General features: G+C 37.1%; 1 protein-coding gene across 1 annotated transcript in view; it reads right to left on the bottom strand.

Annotated features, from left to right (window-relative positions):
* Positions 1-2,346: 2,346 nt before the first annotated feature.
* The window catches only part of PIAS1 (protein inhibitor of activated STAT 1), a 113,440-nt gene continuing 96,997 nt past the window's right edge, over positions 2,347-18,789 (bottom strand). Inside the window, exons 9-14 of the mRNA XM_074327512.2 lie at positions 15,598-15,758; positions 13,773-13,903; positions 12,873-13,053; positions 9,028-9,170; positions 7,109-7,146; positions 2,347-6,309 (exon numbers count right to left, since the gene is read on the bottom strand). Coding sequence (XP_074183613.1) covers positions 6,016-6,309; positions 7,109-7,146; positions 9,028-9,170; positions 12,873-13,053; positions 13,773-13,903; positions 15,598-15,758 — 948 coding nt within the window. The 3' untranslated portion in view covers positions 2,347-6,015. The remainder of the gene's footprint in view (positions 6,310-7,108; positions 7,147-9,027; positions 9,171-12,872; positions 13,054-13,772; positions 13,904-15,597; positions 15,759-18,789) is intronic.

Below are 18,789 nucleotides of genomic sequence, written 5' to 3'. Positions count from 1 at the left end.
CCGACTCTGCCATTTCCCAGCTATCTGATTTTGGGCAAATCATTCCACCCCTCGAAGCCTCAGAATCTTCCCAAAGGTAGATCCCTATTTTTTGCCTCTTGGAGCCTGTTGAGGATGGTCTGAGATACTGACTTGAAAATGTCTCTGCGAACTGTAGAATGCGGCTGTGCATTACTGAGTTACCATGGTAGTGCTTTCCTAAAAAGGGCGGCCTACCAAAAGACTATATTCTATATTTGGGTACTGGGACCATCTTCCACATTTCCAAGACAAACCCAGCACTTAGAAACAGCAGCAAGCAGAGCTCAAACAAACAAACAAACAAACAAACAAAATATCTATGGCACCATTTCTTGAAGCACCACGGCGGGGGGCCACTTCCAAATTCTCGTTCCTGTGTCCACACACAGTGCCATAGCTGAGGATATTCCCCCATTAACACCGAGTCTAGGGTGAAAGCACTCATGGTAAAGCCAGGGCAGCATTAGCTAAACAGCGGGAAGTGACCCGACTTTACAGCTCACACCATAAAGAAACCAAAGACCAGATGTGACTCTTGAGGCCTTGTCGAGCTTGGGAGGCCCTTTCTGATGCTCCTGTCAGAATTGCCAGCTTTCTCCTAACTGGAAATCAGAGAGGACTGCAAGATTAGGATGGTCTGCTCAAGTGGGTCAAAGTGATCATAGCTTCAAGCCATTTCCCCCAACTAGTGGAAGGTAGAGGGGATGTAACAGGCTGCGGCCACGATACAGCAAGAACTAGGGGAAACTGTAGCAGGGGTACTAGCCCTGCTGGAAGCAATTCCAGCTCAAGCAGCTTAAGTGTTCTGGAGCCAGCAGGCGCCGGCTGGGGCTGCCTATGTGCTCAGCAAATCTGTGGACCCATTGGTAATGTCAGCACAGCCCTAAAAAGGGCTGGAGTCACACACTGGCATGCTGGGCGGTGGGGGGCAGGGAGAGCTCCAAGTGCAGAGATTTTCATCCTTATATGTATCAAAATTGGGATCCCTGAGCTGTGGCTTTGTCTAATGGTGCTTAGTTGCTAAAGCAAAAGAAAACTAAATTGAGGGAGGTGTGTCTTTTGGAAGGTTATACAAGACAAATCTGAGGGCCAGGCGCAAGGGAAACTGCAGGGCACAAAACAGTCATAGTCTTAGCACAACGATCTCACAATGCTGTGTGGCTTCAGACCAAACCCAGGTCCTGAGGAAGGAGACTCTTTCATTTCCCCAACAGTGTAACTGCCAATGGAGTAGGGAGGAATTGCTGGGAGCTGCAGAGGGTACTGTGCAGGGCAGGCAACCAACGGCCCACAGCACCGAGCAGGTGATGCTGGGATCCTCTGGTTCACACTGTGCAGGGGCAGAGCCAGCTTTTGTGGCCCCAAGGGCTCTGATTCGGCACCTTCTTTAAGAATACACAAATAAAAATAAAGGCTTCCTGGAACTGCTCCCAGGACGCTAGAAGAGGCCAGAGCAAAGGAAGGGCCCAGGTGCTTAAACTCCATCACCTCAGAGTGAATCCCCAGGGCTGGTTAGATGTTGGCACCCACAGAGAACGGCTACATTGCACTTTCAAGATCAAGGGTACCAGCCCCACATCTCTTTTTAACTCATCATGGACATTCGGAAGCAAATCCTGCACAGCCAATCTGGAACACCATGGATTACAGACAGTAGACACCTATGATTTAGATGGGATAGGGTAAGGAAGTTCTGGACTATAATAAGTGAGGGTACTTTCCCTCAAATCTTTTTGTCTTCATTACTGAGTGTCCCCAGTATGGTTTTAAAGCAACCTGCATTAATCTGATTTGCTTCACAGGAGTCTGCAGTACAGCTTGCCCAAACCACACTAAGTGGTGTGGAGTAGTCATTAGAACCTAGGGCTCATCTCCACTGACTCAGTGTCCCTAATTAAAGATGCTCAGGCTAGGATTCCAAACTCCTGTGACATGTTCTGATTTAAATCTCTACCCCACGAAAGGCTTTTACACTACTTTGTGTCTGGGTTTTATGCTCATTCCTAAAATTCCAGTCGGTTTACCCAGCACCTAGTATTGTTTACAAAAAAAGGTGACAGTGCTCTTAGCATTCAAACTGCAGATTATTAAACAGAATGAAAACTAAACAGATGCTGTGGTTCATTACACAGCTAGCCATATTTCACTGAGAAAAGGGAATGATGGCTGTGCATTCACTACTTACCTCAAAGCATGTGGCCAAAGAATTACTTGTCATGCTTTGAAATCTCTGGATGAAAGGTGCTTTGGAAGCACAAAGCATATCACTTTTCTCATAGGGATTGTCCCCTTGTATACCCAGTAGTATATTTTACAGAAGACAAATTAACTGAAGGCTTTTCTTTTATTACATCTAAAGAGCTCTACATAAACAGGTAACATTCAATAGGTAAACAATTTTTTTTTCCAATGCATGTAATAAATATTTTCACTTGGTACTTTTATACAAACCGACATTGGTCTACTATACATTTTTAAAAGCCATTTTACTGGTTTGGCATGCGGTATGGAAATTCTAAGAGAGAAAGTTTTAAGGCAATGAATCACAGATTTAAGTTCATGGAATTTATGGTAACTTTTATATCTGTATATATACATTTTCCCCTTTGTTAATTAAACAATTAACAGCAGCACATTCTGGGACCACCAGCTACTCTCCCTCCCTCTTTCTGAAATCTAAGCTTTTTTAAATTAAAAAACAATTCAACATGTATTGGTAAAACAAAATTCTTACTAAAATAATTTCAAATGTGCTTTAAAGTCCTGAAGATATTGAAGTGTTTCATGTATTTAAAACTGGAATTATTTAAAAAGTGTTCTTTCCACAGTTAGCAATTTAAAATTGGGATATATTTTCATTCAATTTTAGACATTTGACTCAAAGGAAAACCTGCCACGAAATCACATTTTTCAGAAGCTTAAGTGAATCTTTCCTAAGTCAGTAATGATATAGAATTGTGATAATGTCTAAATTAATAAAGTAGAAAAAACTTCAATGCTCAAAATAAATTAGTCAACAAGTGTGGCATGGTTAAAGTTCAGATTGTTTTAAAAAGATGTGTCCAATAATGCCCACAAAGTAACTAAAAGCCACTTCAACCCTGCTAGTCACACAGCTATTTTACCGAAGATGTGAAACGCACACAGTACTGTTCAGCGACCCAAACATATGCACACCGATGACGAAACACCAAGGAAGGGCCATGGTGGCCACTTGCCTAATCGTTATCTGTCCACAAACAGCATGTTCATGTTGGCATGGGTCTGGGAGTGAGGGCGGGCTAAGGAACAAACACATGAAATTCTATGTGCTTTTTTCTTTTTTAAACTTAGAAGACAAAGATGCAGTGCATGACTACCAATAATGACTACAGATCGTGAAAGTCTGATTGACTGATATCAGCCACGAGACCAACAGAGTGATAGCTACTACTAATGCCAACATTTCGGAAAGTCAACAACCGAAGGGAACAAACTCCTTAGAGTGGCATGAACTAAAATAAAGGGACAACTGAATGGTTAGTTTTTCCTGTGGAGACATAACCAAAGCCACTAGACAGACATTTATTTCTCCTTATTATCCATTCTTCCTTTGGGTTGGTATAATGCAGGACACTGAGGGGAAATTAACCCTCTCAAAATGGGCTCAAGAAAGTAGAGGAATGGGTTTTCAACTGGATCATTCAAAGAGTTTGTAATTCAGCATCATACAGTTATTGATCAGAATTTTGAGGCCACTAACAACGACAAAAAAAGAAAATAAAACAGAAATACAGAAAACTATTCATTTTACCTTACGTAGTTGAATACAAATGTTTCCTACTGCAATGTGAAATAAGAAGCAACTCCCCACAATTTAAGTAATTTCTATCCCAATCCGAATTTAGACACAAATTACGATACTATTAGACAATAGCCTAAGTTAACATGGCAATGAGAGTTTTTAAAGTATTTACTCACCATAACACCAGATTCATTTAAAAACTTAACTATTTCCTGTTTTAACCGACAATGAATTTTTTTTATTACGAATTGTTTAGCCATGTATGTGTAGAATACACATGCGTAGGGGAAGACTATATAACTCACTTGTCACTCACACACACTTGTCTATAAATACATATATACACACACACATATACATATCAACACCAACTTGTTTTTCAAAATTCAAGTCAACAATTTAGTGGCAGAGAGATGCTGTAAGAAACATATTATTTTTAGATGCCACATAGTCATGTGAACCATTAATTTTATCATACAACCAAAGGTACAGCCATCTTGAATTCTACCTGTATTAAAGTAGGTCATTTTGTTACCACTGCAAGGTTTAAAACGACAATCTTATACACAAAGGTGGTCCTTCATCAACTCTGAGAACATTAACAGCTGTTGATACAAAAATCCAGTCTGGAAAACTGGCAATTATCATGCCCTTCTTTATCTTTTCTTTTAAACCTGCTAAACCTCTTAATCAGCTAAAAAATATTTTCCATACCTTCAGTTATTACCTGAAGAATGTAATATCTCCTCTGAAGAGGATTTTGGAACACAAGTAGAACCACTTTTCCTTCACTTCAACCCTCACTCATCTCCTGAAAAACAGTTTTCAATATATTTACATGTTCCATCATTAGTAAGAATAGATCAGACTGACCCATGAATTCTAAAGAAAATTGACTTTCCTATGTCATGCTTGTCTTTAAAAGGTGAAGAAAAAAATAAAACAAACAATAGCTAAGAAAATAAGTACACTCAAAACCAGAGTAAAATGACTAAGGATCAAGCCCATTTTGAATTTTGACTGTTTATCAGACAGATTTATAGATTGACATGTGTAGTACATTGTGTTTGCTGAAGAGAATTTAAATTTACTTTTAAGATTACTGACTTTTTTTTTCTTTTTTGAGGTGATGTAACTATACCTCTGTCAGCTGCACAAGACACCCAACAGAGCTTTCTAAGCTAGTTTTACCTCCTACTTTGGTATGAAGATCTTACATAAAACTTATTACCCTGTGGCCAAAAAAGCAGGTGTTCACAGACTTGGTTTAAATACATAATACTGGCAATCCAAATTTAGAATAAAGAACTAGACTAAAGTGTATTATTCACAGGTCTGCTAAGCCTACTCCTTACCCAGACAGCTTTACTCCAATCTCTAAAAAATATATGGGGTATGTTTTTAGGGGTATCTAGCAAATAAGAGAGAATACGTGATGGAGAACATGCAATTGGGATAGTCAATAAAGATGCTCATATGTGAGTTCAAGACCTTCAAAGCACTTTGAAAGAAGCAGGCAACTGATTTATCAACTGAATGCAAACTCGGGAGAAGAAGGAACAGTAACGACAGAAAAATACACAGACATACACACTGAACACACACACCCACGAGCTATGTCCTGAAAATACACAGGGAATGCAGTGGGACAGATGAGATTTATAATTTAAGGCTGGATAAAATATGCACACACACAAACAGAATCCAAGTCAGTCATTTTTAGAAAATGGAAATTAAAACTATCCCCGCAGCCCCCTCCCCACAACAAAGAAAAGCCCACAATTTAAAACTTCATACATGCAATTCCTTTTCTGTTATTGCAAATAAAATAATGCCATTGAAGTAAAATAAAACCAAAACCATAGAACAAATGACGAAAAAAATCTTCAGAATCCAGAAAAATTGAACTGAAGGTGGTTTGTGGGTACTTGTTTTTTTTCTTTTCTTTTCTTTTCTTTTTTTTTTTTTCTTTTTTCTTTTTTACAAGTGTTTTATCAGACAGGCAGTCTTAGATTTATATACAAAAGTAAAACTGAAAATATAGTTTTGTTCTCTGTACATTTCTTTTAATTTTTTCCCTAAAAAAAAGGAAAAAAACACGCTTGTGTACTTTTCTAAACAGAATAAGGTAAAACATAGCACAAAGTTCTCTTCTTTCTGCCACGTTCATTTAATCTGGGGTGGGGATGGGAGCAGCAGGGTCAAGGCCATCAGTCCAATGAAATAATGTCTGGTATGATGCCAAAGATGGACGCCGTGTCCGTGCTGCTCCTGTTGGTGACGGTGTGGCTATGGCTCTCCCTTAGGCTGTTGGAGGACACAAGGCTGCTGTTACTGCCACTACTGCTTCCGTTGGTGGTTGGCAGAGAAGTACTGCCTCCTGCACTTAACTGATCGAGAAACATCTGTGAGGAGGTATACGGAAAAAATCGAGACGAGTGTAAGAGGTCTTGATCATCTGACACTGCTGCTGCTGCAGCGGCAAGGAGGGAGGTGTTATAGTGCTGGGGAGGGTAAGAAAGACAAAACAAGTGTTAATTAAGCTTATCAATGAATAAGCTTTCTTCTCAGCAGAACAAAGTCCTAACTTTAATATAATTCTGAGGATCTGGTGTTTCTAAAATATTTAATAAAATGTTTTGCAAAATTAAATCGCCTTATGAAATGATCGCATCATTGATCCTGAGAGACATTTTTGTATCTGAAACTAGGAGAAAAAAAACAAAATAAAATTTTTATTATTTTTTATTTTAACTTGGATTGCAAGCAATTCTCATAATTCTATTTTCAAAGGGGCGTATCCTCAGATATGGCAGGAAAGAGGACAGTCTGCCCTCTTTCTCTTATGGGGCTACTTGGCCAATAAATTTATCAGTCAATATGATTCACTGCCCTCTTTATAAATCAGTACTGGAAGCTTAACAAGTAGATACTGTTCTTACTGTATACTCAGGCACAGCTGACAAAAGGATATTTATTTCAATTCTTTTTTTTTTTTTAATTTTATTGGGGAATATTGGGAACAGTGTGTTTCTCCAGGGCCCATCAGCTCCAAGTTGTTGTCCTTCAATCTAGTTGAGGGCGCAGCTCACTGGCCCATGTGGGAATTGAACCAGCTGGCGCTCTAACCAACTGAGCCATCTGGCCGCCCCTATTTACTTAAATTCTTAACCATAACAATAGTAATGGGTATGACTACTCTGAATTTTCTATGAAGTTTATTTCTTTCTGTTGGCTCTACATTATAGTTGTAAATTTTTTAATATACAATTAAAATAACAGCAATTTTTTTCATATACGTACCTGATTGTCTCCTGATAAGAAAGGAAAGAAATCTAATCCTGTGGGACAAAAAAATTATTTCAGTTTTGATTAAAAAAAAAAAAAAAACCCTCCCAAAAGCCCCAATACTTCAAAATTAAATGTAAATCTTAAATCTAATTCTAATTCATTTACAACTTTATTGAAACATGAAGAGTTGAGCAGAATGTTTTATATCCTTCCCTTCTTTAGATTACTAAGGCTGAATGAAGGCCAAGTTTAGCAATGATTTGCCCTTCCTGTGACTCCACTTGTGGGACTTGGGCCTTGTTAGATCAAATACTGACCCCTTAAACAGACATAGCACTTTTCACCAAATGCTCTCATTAACTCCTCTTAAGTAACCTTTCAATCTATTCTAATTTACTCCTCACAAGCACCTCATGAGGTTTGTAATTATTTTTGCCTCATTTTGTGGATGAGAAAGTGTGAAGTTGAAAGAAGTTAACCAAATTGTAGCACAGAGTTTCTTTTCTCTTTCTCAAATTTGCTCACTTGCCACTATCTGTACCAGGTCCTAATTCAGAGACTCTCCAGTGGCACGAGGGAGGAAGAGATGGGAGGGGGTGCCCGACTGCTGGAGGGGTGGCTATTATGGAAGGACCAGCTCTGATCCCTGGCTGCCAGGGAGTCACTGCAGGCCCGCTCCTCCCAATGTGCGTTCTTGTCCATATTGCCTAATGTGTAATGCAATGAAGAGCAAGTAAAGCAACATGAATAAAATACCTCGTTAGGGCCGCTAAACTTGGGGAAAAGTACAAGCAGATATAAATAAAAATATGAAAGCAACACAAATACTTTGGGGATCCATCCACTGTCTACACTAGAACAGATTATAACATGAGGACCTGCAAAATGTATGGCACTGTGGTTCTTGATAGTGAGACTTGGCAGTGGACTAAGTGAAAAATAGGGCTGCACTGTCCAACAGAGTGGCCACTAACCACATGATTTGGCGATGTCAAGTTACTAATGTTACATAAAATGAGAAATTCAGTTCTTTAGTCACATTAGCCACATTCCGAATGCTTAATAACCGTAAGTGGCTAGTGGCTACTACATTGGTCAGTATAGATGACAACATTTCCCTGATTGCAGAAGGTTCTATTCAACAGAGCTGAAACAGGGTTTTCATTACAATCACTAAGAATCCACTCAACTATCTCAGCTCCTAAGAATCCTTGCCAGTGGCCTGGGTATTTCTTTTTTTTTGCTGGGGATGGATGGAAGGAAACTTCCACTTTTGTGCTTTTGTATTACATTTTCTATAATGAACATACATGGCTTTTTGTAATAAAAAAATGTTCTTAGATTATATGGCTAATATAAAAATTATTAAATTACAAAGATATTATGAGAACAATGAATAATTCTTTTTGATAATGTAAATCATTATTATGAACTCAAAATGCATTGTACAAATGAGTATACTGACATTTCAAACTACTTTAAAAAAGAAGAGTAAGCGTCACTGGAACAAAAATTAAAACTTTCCATTGTCTCAATTCAGCATTATCTAAAAGATAACATAGTTACCCACAATGTCTGTTGCATTATCACTGAGTACAGAGAACAAAAAATAATTTTCATAAATATCAAAATTCAAATCAATATATAAGAAGTCATCCAAAATCAACTTGTAGACTACTTTGAAGTTCACAAAACCTGAAGATCATTGCACTAGTTTTACCACTGGCGGTAAAACACTGGCTATTGATGAAGGTACAAATAAGAAACTGGATCAGTATTTATTGATGATCACAGTATATATTCCTCCCAGTTCCCTAGGTCCAAGCCTGTTTTCCCAATCTTCCAATTCTTCCTTAGACTCACCCAGAAGACTATATAAATCAAAGGCATTCATAATGCTATGTAACAATATAGGAAAAGCGGTGACTCACCTTGTAAGTCATAAGGCATGGGTGTCATGTGGAAAGGATGCCTATAGTCTTGGATGAGGGATGTGTTAATGTAGCTTGTGTCTACAGCAGGGAGGCTTGGGGTGCGGGACACTGGAGATGCTTGATGTGGAAGACTTAATATGCTAGAAGAAAAGGTGTGCATAATTTTCATGAGTCAGTTGAACTTTTAACAAAAAAGGTGTAGCATTTCACAATGAGTCCTAGCTTTTGTGCTAGAAATAAAAACTAAAAACAAAAGAGAAGAAAAGCAATATATAATTTAGACTACCACAATTACTGTAGTTCCTTGGTGTCTGCAAGGGATTGGCCCCAGGAACCCCCATGGATACCAAAATCCACAGAGGCTTAAGTCCCTTAGTCGGCCCTACATGTCTGTGGGTTCCACATTCGTGAATTCAACCCACCGCAGACCGTGGATGCAGAACCTGCAGATATGAAGAGCTGACTGTATTAGGAAATAATTGTGTACTTAATAGCACTTTGCAGAAGCTATAGGGAGAAATGGATGGATGCAATGGTATCCAACATTCATAAATCGTACGCTGTCTTAGGATCACCATCACCTACACTTTTAGAAAGCAGGAAGGCATGGCTAAGCCATTTCAGTGGGACATGAGTGAAAAGTATCTACAGCAGACGAGATTCTGAAAACTTTTAAAAATAAGCACTGGAGTGTCAGCTAGTAAAAAGTATACGTTAAGTCCTTGCAAAGAAAATAAGACTGGGGGAATGGAGCAATCAGAGCAGTGAGGAGTTAGTGAGGAGTTAGCAGTTGGCCCCAAGACTTATAAGCTTTGAGAACAAAAACTAGGTGCTGTTTATCTTGGTATATGCAATGCCCAGCAGTCACCAGCACACTATTTACATAAATGGCTTGTTGAATGAACAAAAATGGCAAGACAAGGAAAAGAGATGCTCCAAAATGAACAGGTGTGGAGTTTTTAAAGGGAGAACAGCATAACTGGAAAAAGAAATAAAAGGGGGAGTGGATTCTGGAATAGAATGAAATGTTTAAGTAGCTGAATAGTCAAATCTTGTTTTCATTACCAGAAATTAGGCAAAAAGCAAAAAAGAGGGAAAAAGAAATGATTTTGAAAAGAAAAAGAATTCTAATAGTCCTGAGTGCAAACATAAGGAACATATGCTACCCTAACCATTAGGAAGCTAATATGTATATAAATTATAGAAAATAAAGGGCGAGGGTGAGGCATAAAGAGGCTGTCTTTTGCTTTTAAAACTTCATGTGAAGTACCTGGGGTGTGGCGGTACAATTTCAATGGCACAGAGTATTTCAAAAGATGCTAAGATTGGATTTCCAGGAATGGAGTTTTAGCTATGACCATCTACCACATTTTATGAATGGGATATGAAGCATAAAATACACTCTCATCTGCTTCATAAAAATGTTTCATCTAATGGAAACAATTAAACCTCTTACATCTATAAAAAGCACTATTTTCCATTAGCTGTCTCTGACAATGCCTGAGGGATTACAAGAGAGAAGAAAGCAGTTGAAATGCTAGTCTTTGAAAACATCTTGGTATACCAAACAGCAAAGGAAATTTCTGGGTGAATACTAAGCTCTCAGTAGCTGAAGACAGCAAAGTGTTTTACATTTATTAATATTTGCCTCTTTCTAATCCCTGCTTAGATCTTTTTCTTTCAATTTTTGTGACAACATTCAGAAACGCATTTCCACCTTTACAATACACAATAACAAATACAATATGCTGGATTTAGGCTTCTATTTATTGGCTAGTCATTACTGTAAAAGGGCCACTAGTATTGAATATGGTGTTATTCTTCTAAAGATGTCATAAACTTTCAGTTGCTTGTTTTATCTGAAAATAAGAGAAAGATCTGGCATTTGCAAATACTATGTCTGGGTTCAATTACGCACTGGGAAGCTTAGAAAGTAGTTAATGCATCTAATGTCATTTTCCAAATACAATAAACACAGCTATTTTTGGAGAAATAGCCAAGTAAATATCCAAAGAAATAATCAGATTTCTAAACATTCAAAAAAGTTTACTTTAAGGAAAAATGTGTATTCAGACAGTAAAATTACTGCAAAGTTTATATACATATTACTATTATATATAATATGACTACTATTAATATTCTGATGAATAGGATTAACACACATAATGATGCATTTAATCCATAAAGTATTTATACATCTAGAGATGTAAGAAATATCTTTTAATGTTGCAACTATGGCATTCAAAGAAATAATATGATAATATGCATTTGGTCATACTATGGCTTGATATTAGATATAAAATATCTTACAATCAAAATTTTATAGATATTTGTTCTAACTATGCCAGCTTCTCGTAATTTGATTTTTCTTTTTCTCCCACTCAGATTTATAACATAGGTTGATGTAATAACAAGGTCAGGCTTCCTGGGTAATAGCCATTAAGGCAGGCTTTCATCAGAGGCAAATGTTTATAAAGCAGGATTTAAAGTAGAATTGAACTGATTCTAGAATCATTTTGTTTTGAATAATGATACTGCTTTTAATGTCTTTATTTTTGTCTCTGTATGCTGAGATAAGCTATTCTAGAGTGAAAATACCAACCTGTGTAATGTGTTTGACTGTATTTCTGAAAGAATCAAAGTCCTCTAAAGAATGAGGAACTACATTTATTACGATTTATGTTCTTTTACTGTTGCAACTTTATCTTTCAAGTAACTACAGATATATTCAAATAGAAGATCTTTTTATTTCATCAACCAATATCACACCTGAAAATAATTTGATTCCAAGCACAGAAATGTCTGCTCTTGTTCTGGTATTAACTTGCCCCCCTGAATCTTGAAATCTGTAACAATGCCTTCTGTGGACTTCTCTCACACTCGAAATTTCTCCAAGTGCTACTGTTTGCAGGAAGGAGTTTTTCTGAATAGCTCCCATTCGGTTACAACTGGCCAGGTAATTCTCCTGATACAGACCTTACAAGGGGCACATCTATTTCTAGCCTTTAGTACACTACAATTGTGCCTCAGCAAAATATGAAGGCTTTTTGCTGAGAATCCCCAATGTGTTTCATGAGAGGAATGGTCTGTTTAAGAGTACAACTAGGGCTAGCTACTTGTTTTATCATCTTCTACAAAATATTAAACTCTTAAGGTCGGACAGTACTTACTCATCTTATTATCTATCACCCACGTTTGGCACAGGGTGTTTTACATAAAATAGGTAACAGTGTTTCATGAACTGAGCTGAAGCATAACCAAGGTACATTATTATGAAAGTAACGGGAAATGAGTCTGCAAAATAGAAGTCATGTATATTGTAAGAAGTCTTAGACTTCTTTCATTGCCTGCTTTACACAATCCAAGGCAGGTTTAAAACATTTATCTGATCTTCCTCTGCTTTCTACTTGAAATACTTGGGGTTATTTTTACAGCATATGTTTTCCAGTTTGTGTTCTAAATCCTAGGAGCAGCATTAGGATCACTTGGGAACTTACCAGAAATACAAATTTTCTCAGTTCTATTCCTGAATTAGACATGGGGTGGATATGGGAGCAATGTGTTCTCTAATAAGGCCTCCAGGTTATTCTGATATACATCAGACTTTGAGAACCAGTGTCTTACAACAATCCTTTGATATAATAAACACTATATTCAAGTGACCCCTTTAATCCATTATCCCGACTCCTCAAGAATAATCACATACCAGAGGAAAATTCAACTTACTCTTCAATTGATAAATTTTACAATTAGGCAAAATCATTTCATTTGGTAGATCTTTTAATCAAGTTTGCAAAATTAACTTTCATAATGACTTTTTTTTTTAAGGTCTCAGCACTTACCCTTTATTATTTAGTGGTGATGTGGGAGATAAGGAAGGACAGGTCCTCTTGGCAGATGGCTCTTCCTCCTCTTCATCAGATGAACTGTCTCCGGTTAGGTCAATCACCTCGACTTTCTTATTTTTATTTGACGATTGGTGGTGAGAAGCCACTTGATGCTCCAGTGTGGAGCTCAAGCATCCTGTGTGGGAATGATTAAAACACAAGGCAAAAAAGACCTATGACACCTCTCTCTTTTTTTCAGTGTGCTTATGGATTAATTTATCAGTTATAGTTTAGACTAACAATATTGCTGGTGTCAGAGAGTAGAAAACCAACAGTGGCTCTGTTCCCCTAAGCTTAAACCTATTATTTATTATTGGTTGTTAAAGGATTTATTTGAAAAACAATTCTGAATTACGGCAAACAATCAAAATATATGTCCACTTCAGAATAAAAGCAGTTTGAGGGCAAAGACTATATATTACACATGTTTACCTGTACAGTACCTGATATACTTAAGAAATTTTATGGTAACATTTAAAAAAAGTCATAGCCTCTTTCCAGCAAAAATATATTAAAAGCCAGGAAAAAAAGGTAAATGAAAGAACGTTCACAAATCTGCACCAAATCTGTTAAACATTTAAAAGGATACCATTTCAAAAGCATGACTTTACAGAGACGTATTAGATTATGTTACTTTGAAATCTTATACCACAAAAATTTAAAAACTGGCAAAAATGTGAGTTTAAAAGGAGTTTCACTACTTCTAAACATTCAATCAATAATTTAATAAGAGTTACGGAGCAATCCATAAACGGCTGAGTGTTTTCTATAAAATCTGGGCATTTTAATATTGAAAACCAAGGTTTTACAACAAGCAGGAAGACTGCCCCCCTCTTTTAGAAAACTAACACTTACCGTCAACTCCATTGTAAGAGGCAGGAACTTCCTGTACTTCCTTTTTTGATCTCATAGGTGCCCAAGAGCCGTCCTCCTTAAACTGTATTTCATCACAGTCTGTACAGTACTTTAGGATTTCCATAAACAAGCTATAAAAAACAGTTTGTCCTTTGAATATCATATTCTACATGGAGATAGATTAGAATTATTACTGTTCAAAAAACATTCAGACCTATGTTTTGTACAAGTATAAATGAGAAAGAAGAAAGTAGATTAGACAAGTAACATTTGTTCTCAAAATTTAGGGCTAAATAGGAAAATAGTTACTTAAAGTATGGTACCTTTTATGCAAGAAAATATTACGTAACCATGAAAAATGAGGTTTCCAAAGATTTTTTTAAAAAATAAAACTTTGTGTACATGGTAATAAACAGCAGTTATCTCTGAGTGGTGACATTATAGATATTTTTATTTTTTATACTTTTTAAATATAATCCAAATTGCTTACAATAAGCATATCTTATTTGATAAACTGAAGCAATACATATAAAATATGTATTGAATGTTAATTTTCCTTGATAAATATCATGCAGATATTAAAAAAAGATTTGCAAAAAAATGTGTAAAATTAATGGTTAAATTCTTAAGTTTTAATGTTAAATTAAAACAAAGTATAAAAATATTAATACTGTACAATCACAATTATGTGAAAACAACACAAAAGCTTTTAATTTTCCTATGTCTTCCAACTGTTCTTCAAATTTGCATGTGTGCACACGCACGCCTGTGTATGTATGTGTTTGTGTGTGTGTGTGTCTGTGTGGAGGGCTTTTATAAGAAAGAAAAGTCCCAATTGATAGGGGATCTAAAGTAATATATAGTGTTGGTATAATATTATTCAATTCAGATTTATTAGTAATCATTGTTATCTCTGAAAAATTAAACATAAAACATTTAAGTTACGTTTCCTTTTTCCAGCATGATTGGTCTAACATCTTTTAAGGTCTGGGTTACCCTTGTATTGCTAAATGTATTCCATTTCTTATGTTGTACCTTCAGGTGCCTATGTTTTCTCAAATACTATAGATAAGTTGCTTTAAGTGTTTTGCTAGGGAGTACAGGAAATATCAAGAAGATCCTTCTTTTCACAATTTCTCTTTGTTCAGGCAAAAAAGGTGGGGAAAATGAGGCTAGAGAACACGGGAAAATTTAGAGGAACATTCCAAGATGTCTGGTAGATAAAACATGAGTGTTAAAAAAATAGATTGTTGTGATGTTGTAGGTGGACAAGGAAGACAAAGACAAGTGTTGCAGAGGAAATAGAAAAACAAAGTTAAGTCACCATTCATTCAATGTGTTGATCAGCTTTAGGAGCCCTACAGCAGAGAATAGGTACAAATGACCATGACTGAAGCACGAGAAAAATCTCAAAAGACAGGCTAACTTCTATTAAAACACCCAATTTTTGGCAAGCTTAATTAACCAGTTTCATAATTCTTTCATTCTTTCTCAAATACGGTCTACACGCCTACAGATAGATGGACTCATGTTAGGAGAAGGCGTAAGCATACCCTGCTTAGAACTATTGGTGCTTTAAATGGTAAAGGTCAGTGAAGCATGCATTTCCAAAACAAGAGGACACCAAGTTACAAGAGGAACAACAAGAGGAAAAATGTCACAATATTACTTACTTTGAACAATACTGATTTCTAAAATCATGAAAATCCTAACATATGACTCAGAAAACACTACCTGTAGAATTTTTATCCCATACCTGATGGAAAACAAACCCAAATAATGTCATTCATTTCAAGGTGCAAGGAAAATCTTTCCAGTGACATACCCATCAATAATGAGGTGTTCGTACGGAGCCTTCTTATCACAGACAGGACAAACCCATGTTGGTTTTTTCTCATTCATCTGAATATAAAGAGTTGCATCAAAACACTGCAGATGAGAGCATGTAAGGGCCCGACATGGAATTGTCAGACGCATTTTGCCAAGCTTTAAAAGAGGGAGATAAAAGTAAATTAAATTAGACAACTGTTATTCAAAAGTTAGGTTTTGATAAAAATTTCCTGAAGCACAATGTGTATGTGTTCTGATTTAAAACATATTGTGTTTACTTTTCATCAATATGGAAGAACATTAACCATCTTTTCTGGGAAACATTTACAGGTTAAAAAATTACAGTATTTCTGTAAATATTAGACATGGTGACTATGGAAAGTCTATAGTAAGGGTTGTTTACCCTCACTCGACAGCTCACAGATTGGCTTTTAGGAGGAAGGGCCACAAACTCCTTGAAATAAGCAAAACTTTGGAAGTCAAGTGTGTGCATTTTTCCAGAGTGCTTACACCAAATTCTTTGAGTAGTCTCTGATCCAAAACAATTAAGAACCATTTAACTAGGGATTTGGGAAAGGTGAAGAGAATGTTTTATCACATATTACAGTATACAGACACAATGACATTTACTATCAACCTGACAGCTGAATGAGAGCAGTTTCCAGGTCACAATGTTTGGCTTAATTGCCAGATGGCAGCTCTGAGAAGGAAACCAAGTGTGCGCACTCTCTGCACTTCCTCCCTCACTGGGCACCATGACAGGTGATTCAGCAAACACTCCTGGACCTCTAGCACCTCTAGCATGGTATGAGACTTTATCTTCTTGTCCTGCAAATGTTGCTTAAGCTGACATAGCTGAGTCTGTCCTATGAACAGTAACATCTGCTTTATCTGGTCCCTGAGCTTTGGCCCAAGGCAGAGGAGGTGCCCACAGAGCTGCTATATCACGATCCACTTCTCTGGAGAACACCAGTGCAGCTGGACTACCCCGGTGGAGTCCCCGGAGGCCACAAAGGCCCTATAGAGGTATAACTTGTTTTAGTGCATTTCATTTTACTGTGCTTCACAGATGTTGTCTTTTACAAATTGAAGACAAGACCCTCCACCAGCAAAAAGATTACAACTTGCTTTATTGCAGTGGTTTGAAACCAAACACACAATATCGCTGAGGTATGCCTGTAGTCTACAAGTTATCTACTTTCAATAGCCACATTATTTGCTAAATACCAGGAAAAGATTTTCCACATATTTGCTAGCTTAGAAAATACAAAGGCTTGAAAAAGACATGAGTTACATGAGGGAAAAAAAGAGGAAAAAGATTCTTGGCTTAGAAGAATTTCAGGGAAATGAGCAATTTCCTAGTCTACCAAGGAAATTAACTGTCATTTGGGGCCCTAAATTATTGTTCTGATACCAATGATTTACTATGCCTCTAGGAAAGGCCCTTAACCTTTCCGGGCCTTTTTTTCTATCTCTAAAGTAACACTGTTTCCTCCTTACTTCAACAGGATGTGGGGATGAAGAACAGAAAGGACACAGAACGTGCTATAACTTTATGAGAAGGGAGTAATGCCAGTTTACAGAATGAGATTATGGACAGGAGGGACACAGAAAACTGGTAGCTCCCTTCTCTCTGTGTTCCCACTCTTCCCTGCATGTGAGTACACAATTTATTTATGTGTGTCTCCTCCTGCTTACGAGGAGCACATTGGACTCATCTCCCTACCCCTGGCACTTGGAAGTATGTATCTTCCAGACAGCAAGAAGGTGGTCTGGGGTACTGATAAGGCTTTGGCAGTGTGGGGTGAGCAGGCTGAGGAGGCACCATTCATGGAGTGTGCACAGGCTGTAGGCAGCACTTTACCAGGCAGCCCTCAGTAAGAGTTCTGGAGTGAGACTACCTCGTTTGAATGCTGGCCCCACTACCACTTATGGTGGGAATCCTGAATGTTATTTAGTGTCTCTGAGCCTCAGTTTCATAAAATGTGGAAAAAATTAGCATCTACATCATAAGATTGTGGAGTTAAAATTGTTTATTGTATAGTACTTGAAACATAGTAAGCACTCAATATATGTACCCATTATTAAAGTACAGAAACATATTTGCTTCAAGTCATTTTGTAAGCTAGTAGGAAACGCACCCAAACCTCAGCTCAATCACTCTTCCATTCTAGCTATGATCACACAATAGTTAACAATCTCATTACTCCCTTTCTATACTTCTATTCAATTTTTATGATTTGATTTACATAAGCACCTGTGAAGAGGCAAAAAAGAACAAACTAGCACTTGTAACAGAAAAAGCATCTATATACCATTAGCCAAGGCACACTTCATTAGTCTGGAGACATTTTCCAAATAACAATCTGGTTGGCGATGCTAAATTAAAATTTTATATCCTAAATCAGACTTTAACTTACCTGTGAAGTGCAAATTCCTACTGAGTAGGTATTTTTCCCTAATGACTTAATACTAAGTAGAGAAATAAGGGACTCAGAATCCTAGACAAACAGTCATAGTAGACAAGGTTCATGTACTGCTTAACTAGTAGGCTACTTCTTCATCTCACATACCTTCATCCCTATAATCCCCAGCTGTCAGTTCATCTTTCTGATGAGAGAGCAACTCTCAAGCCTTTACGAGCAGCCACACTGACAAGTTTACTTACAGTGTTTAAGGAACATTGCTACATGAATGGGCCCAGGAAGGACATTCATAAATAAGTATAGGAAAGAAAAAGTTCACTTTCAAATGCATGGTTTATTAGTTGTCGGACAAATGCCTTGCTTCAAAGAATCACAAATTATCATATGATAATCCTCCTCATGTTCCTGAATTTTAAAAACAATCACTAAATTCTAAATACTTATCTGCAAATGGTCACTGATTTCTCTAACATGTATGAGCAGAGAAGCTAAGCTCTGAACATCTTCATCTTGTAACTACAAATTCCCCTTTTTCTTTTATAAGATATGGTGTATATGTGCATCATTTGCAAACAAACACTGAAGACAACTCCCAAATGAATCTGTTAACGCCAGTCACGTTACTGTAACATAATGGTGCTATATTAGTAACTGATGCTGGGCAAATTACCCAAGCCACACATAAGTTTAAACCAGTTTATATCAAAAGGACCTTCAAAAGCCAATAAAATATGTATATTTTCCTTGTAAAAAGAAATAGT

This window comes from Rhinolophus sinicus, chromosome 3 (assembly GCF_057876585.1).
Source record: "Rhinolophus sinicus isolate RSI-liver-muscle chromosome 3, RSI-T2T, whole genome shotgun sequence".
In the NCBI taxonomy this organism is placed as follows: domain Eukaryota; kingdom Metazoa; phylum Chordata; class Mammalia; order Chiroptera; family Rhinolophidae; genus Rhinolophus; species Rhinolophus sinicus.
This window is presented reverse-complemented; position numbering and strand designations above follow the sequence as displayed.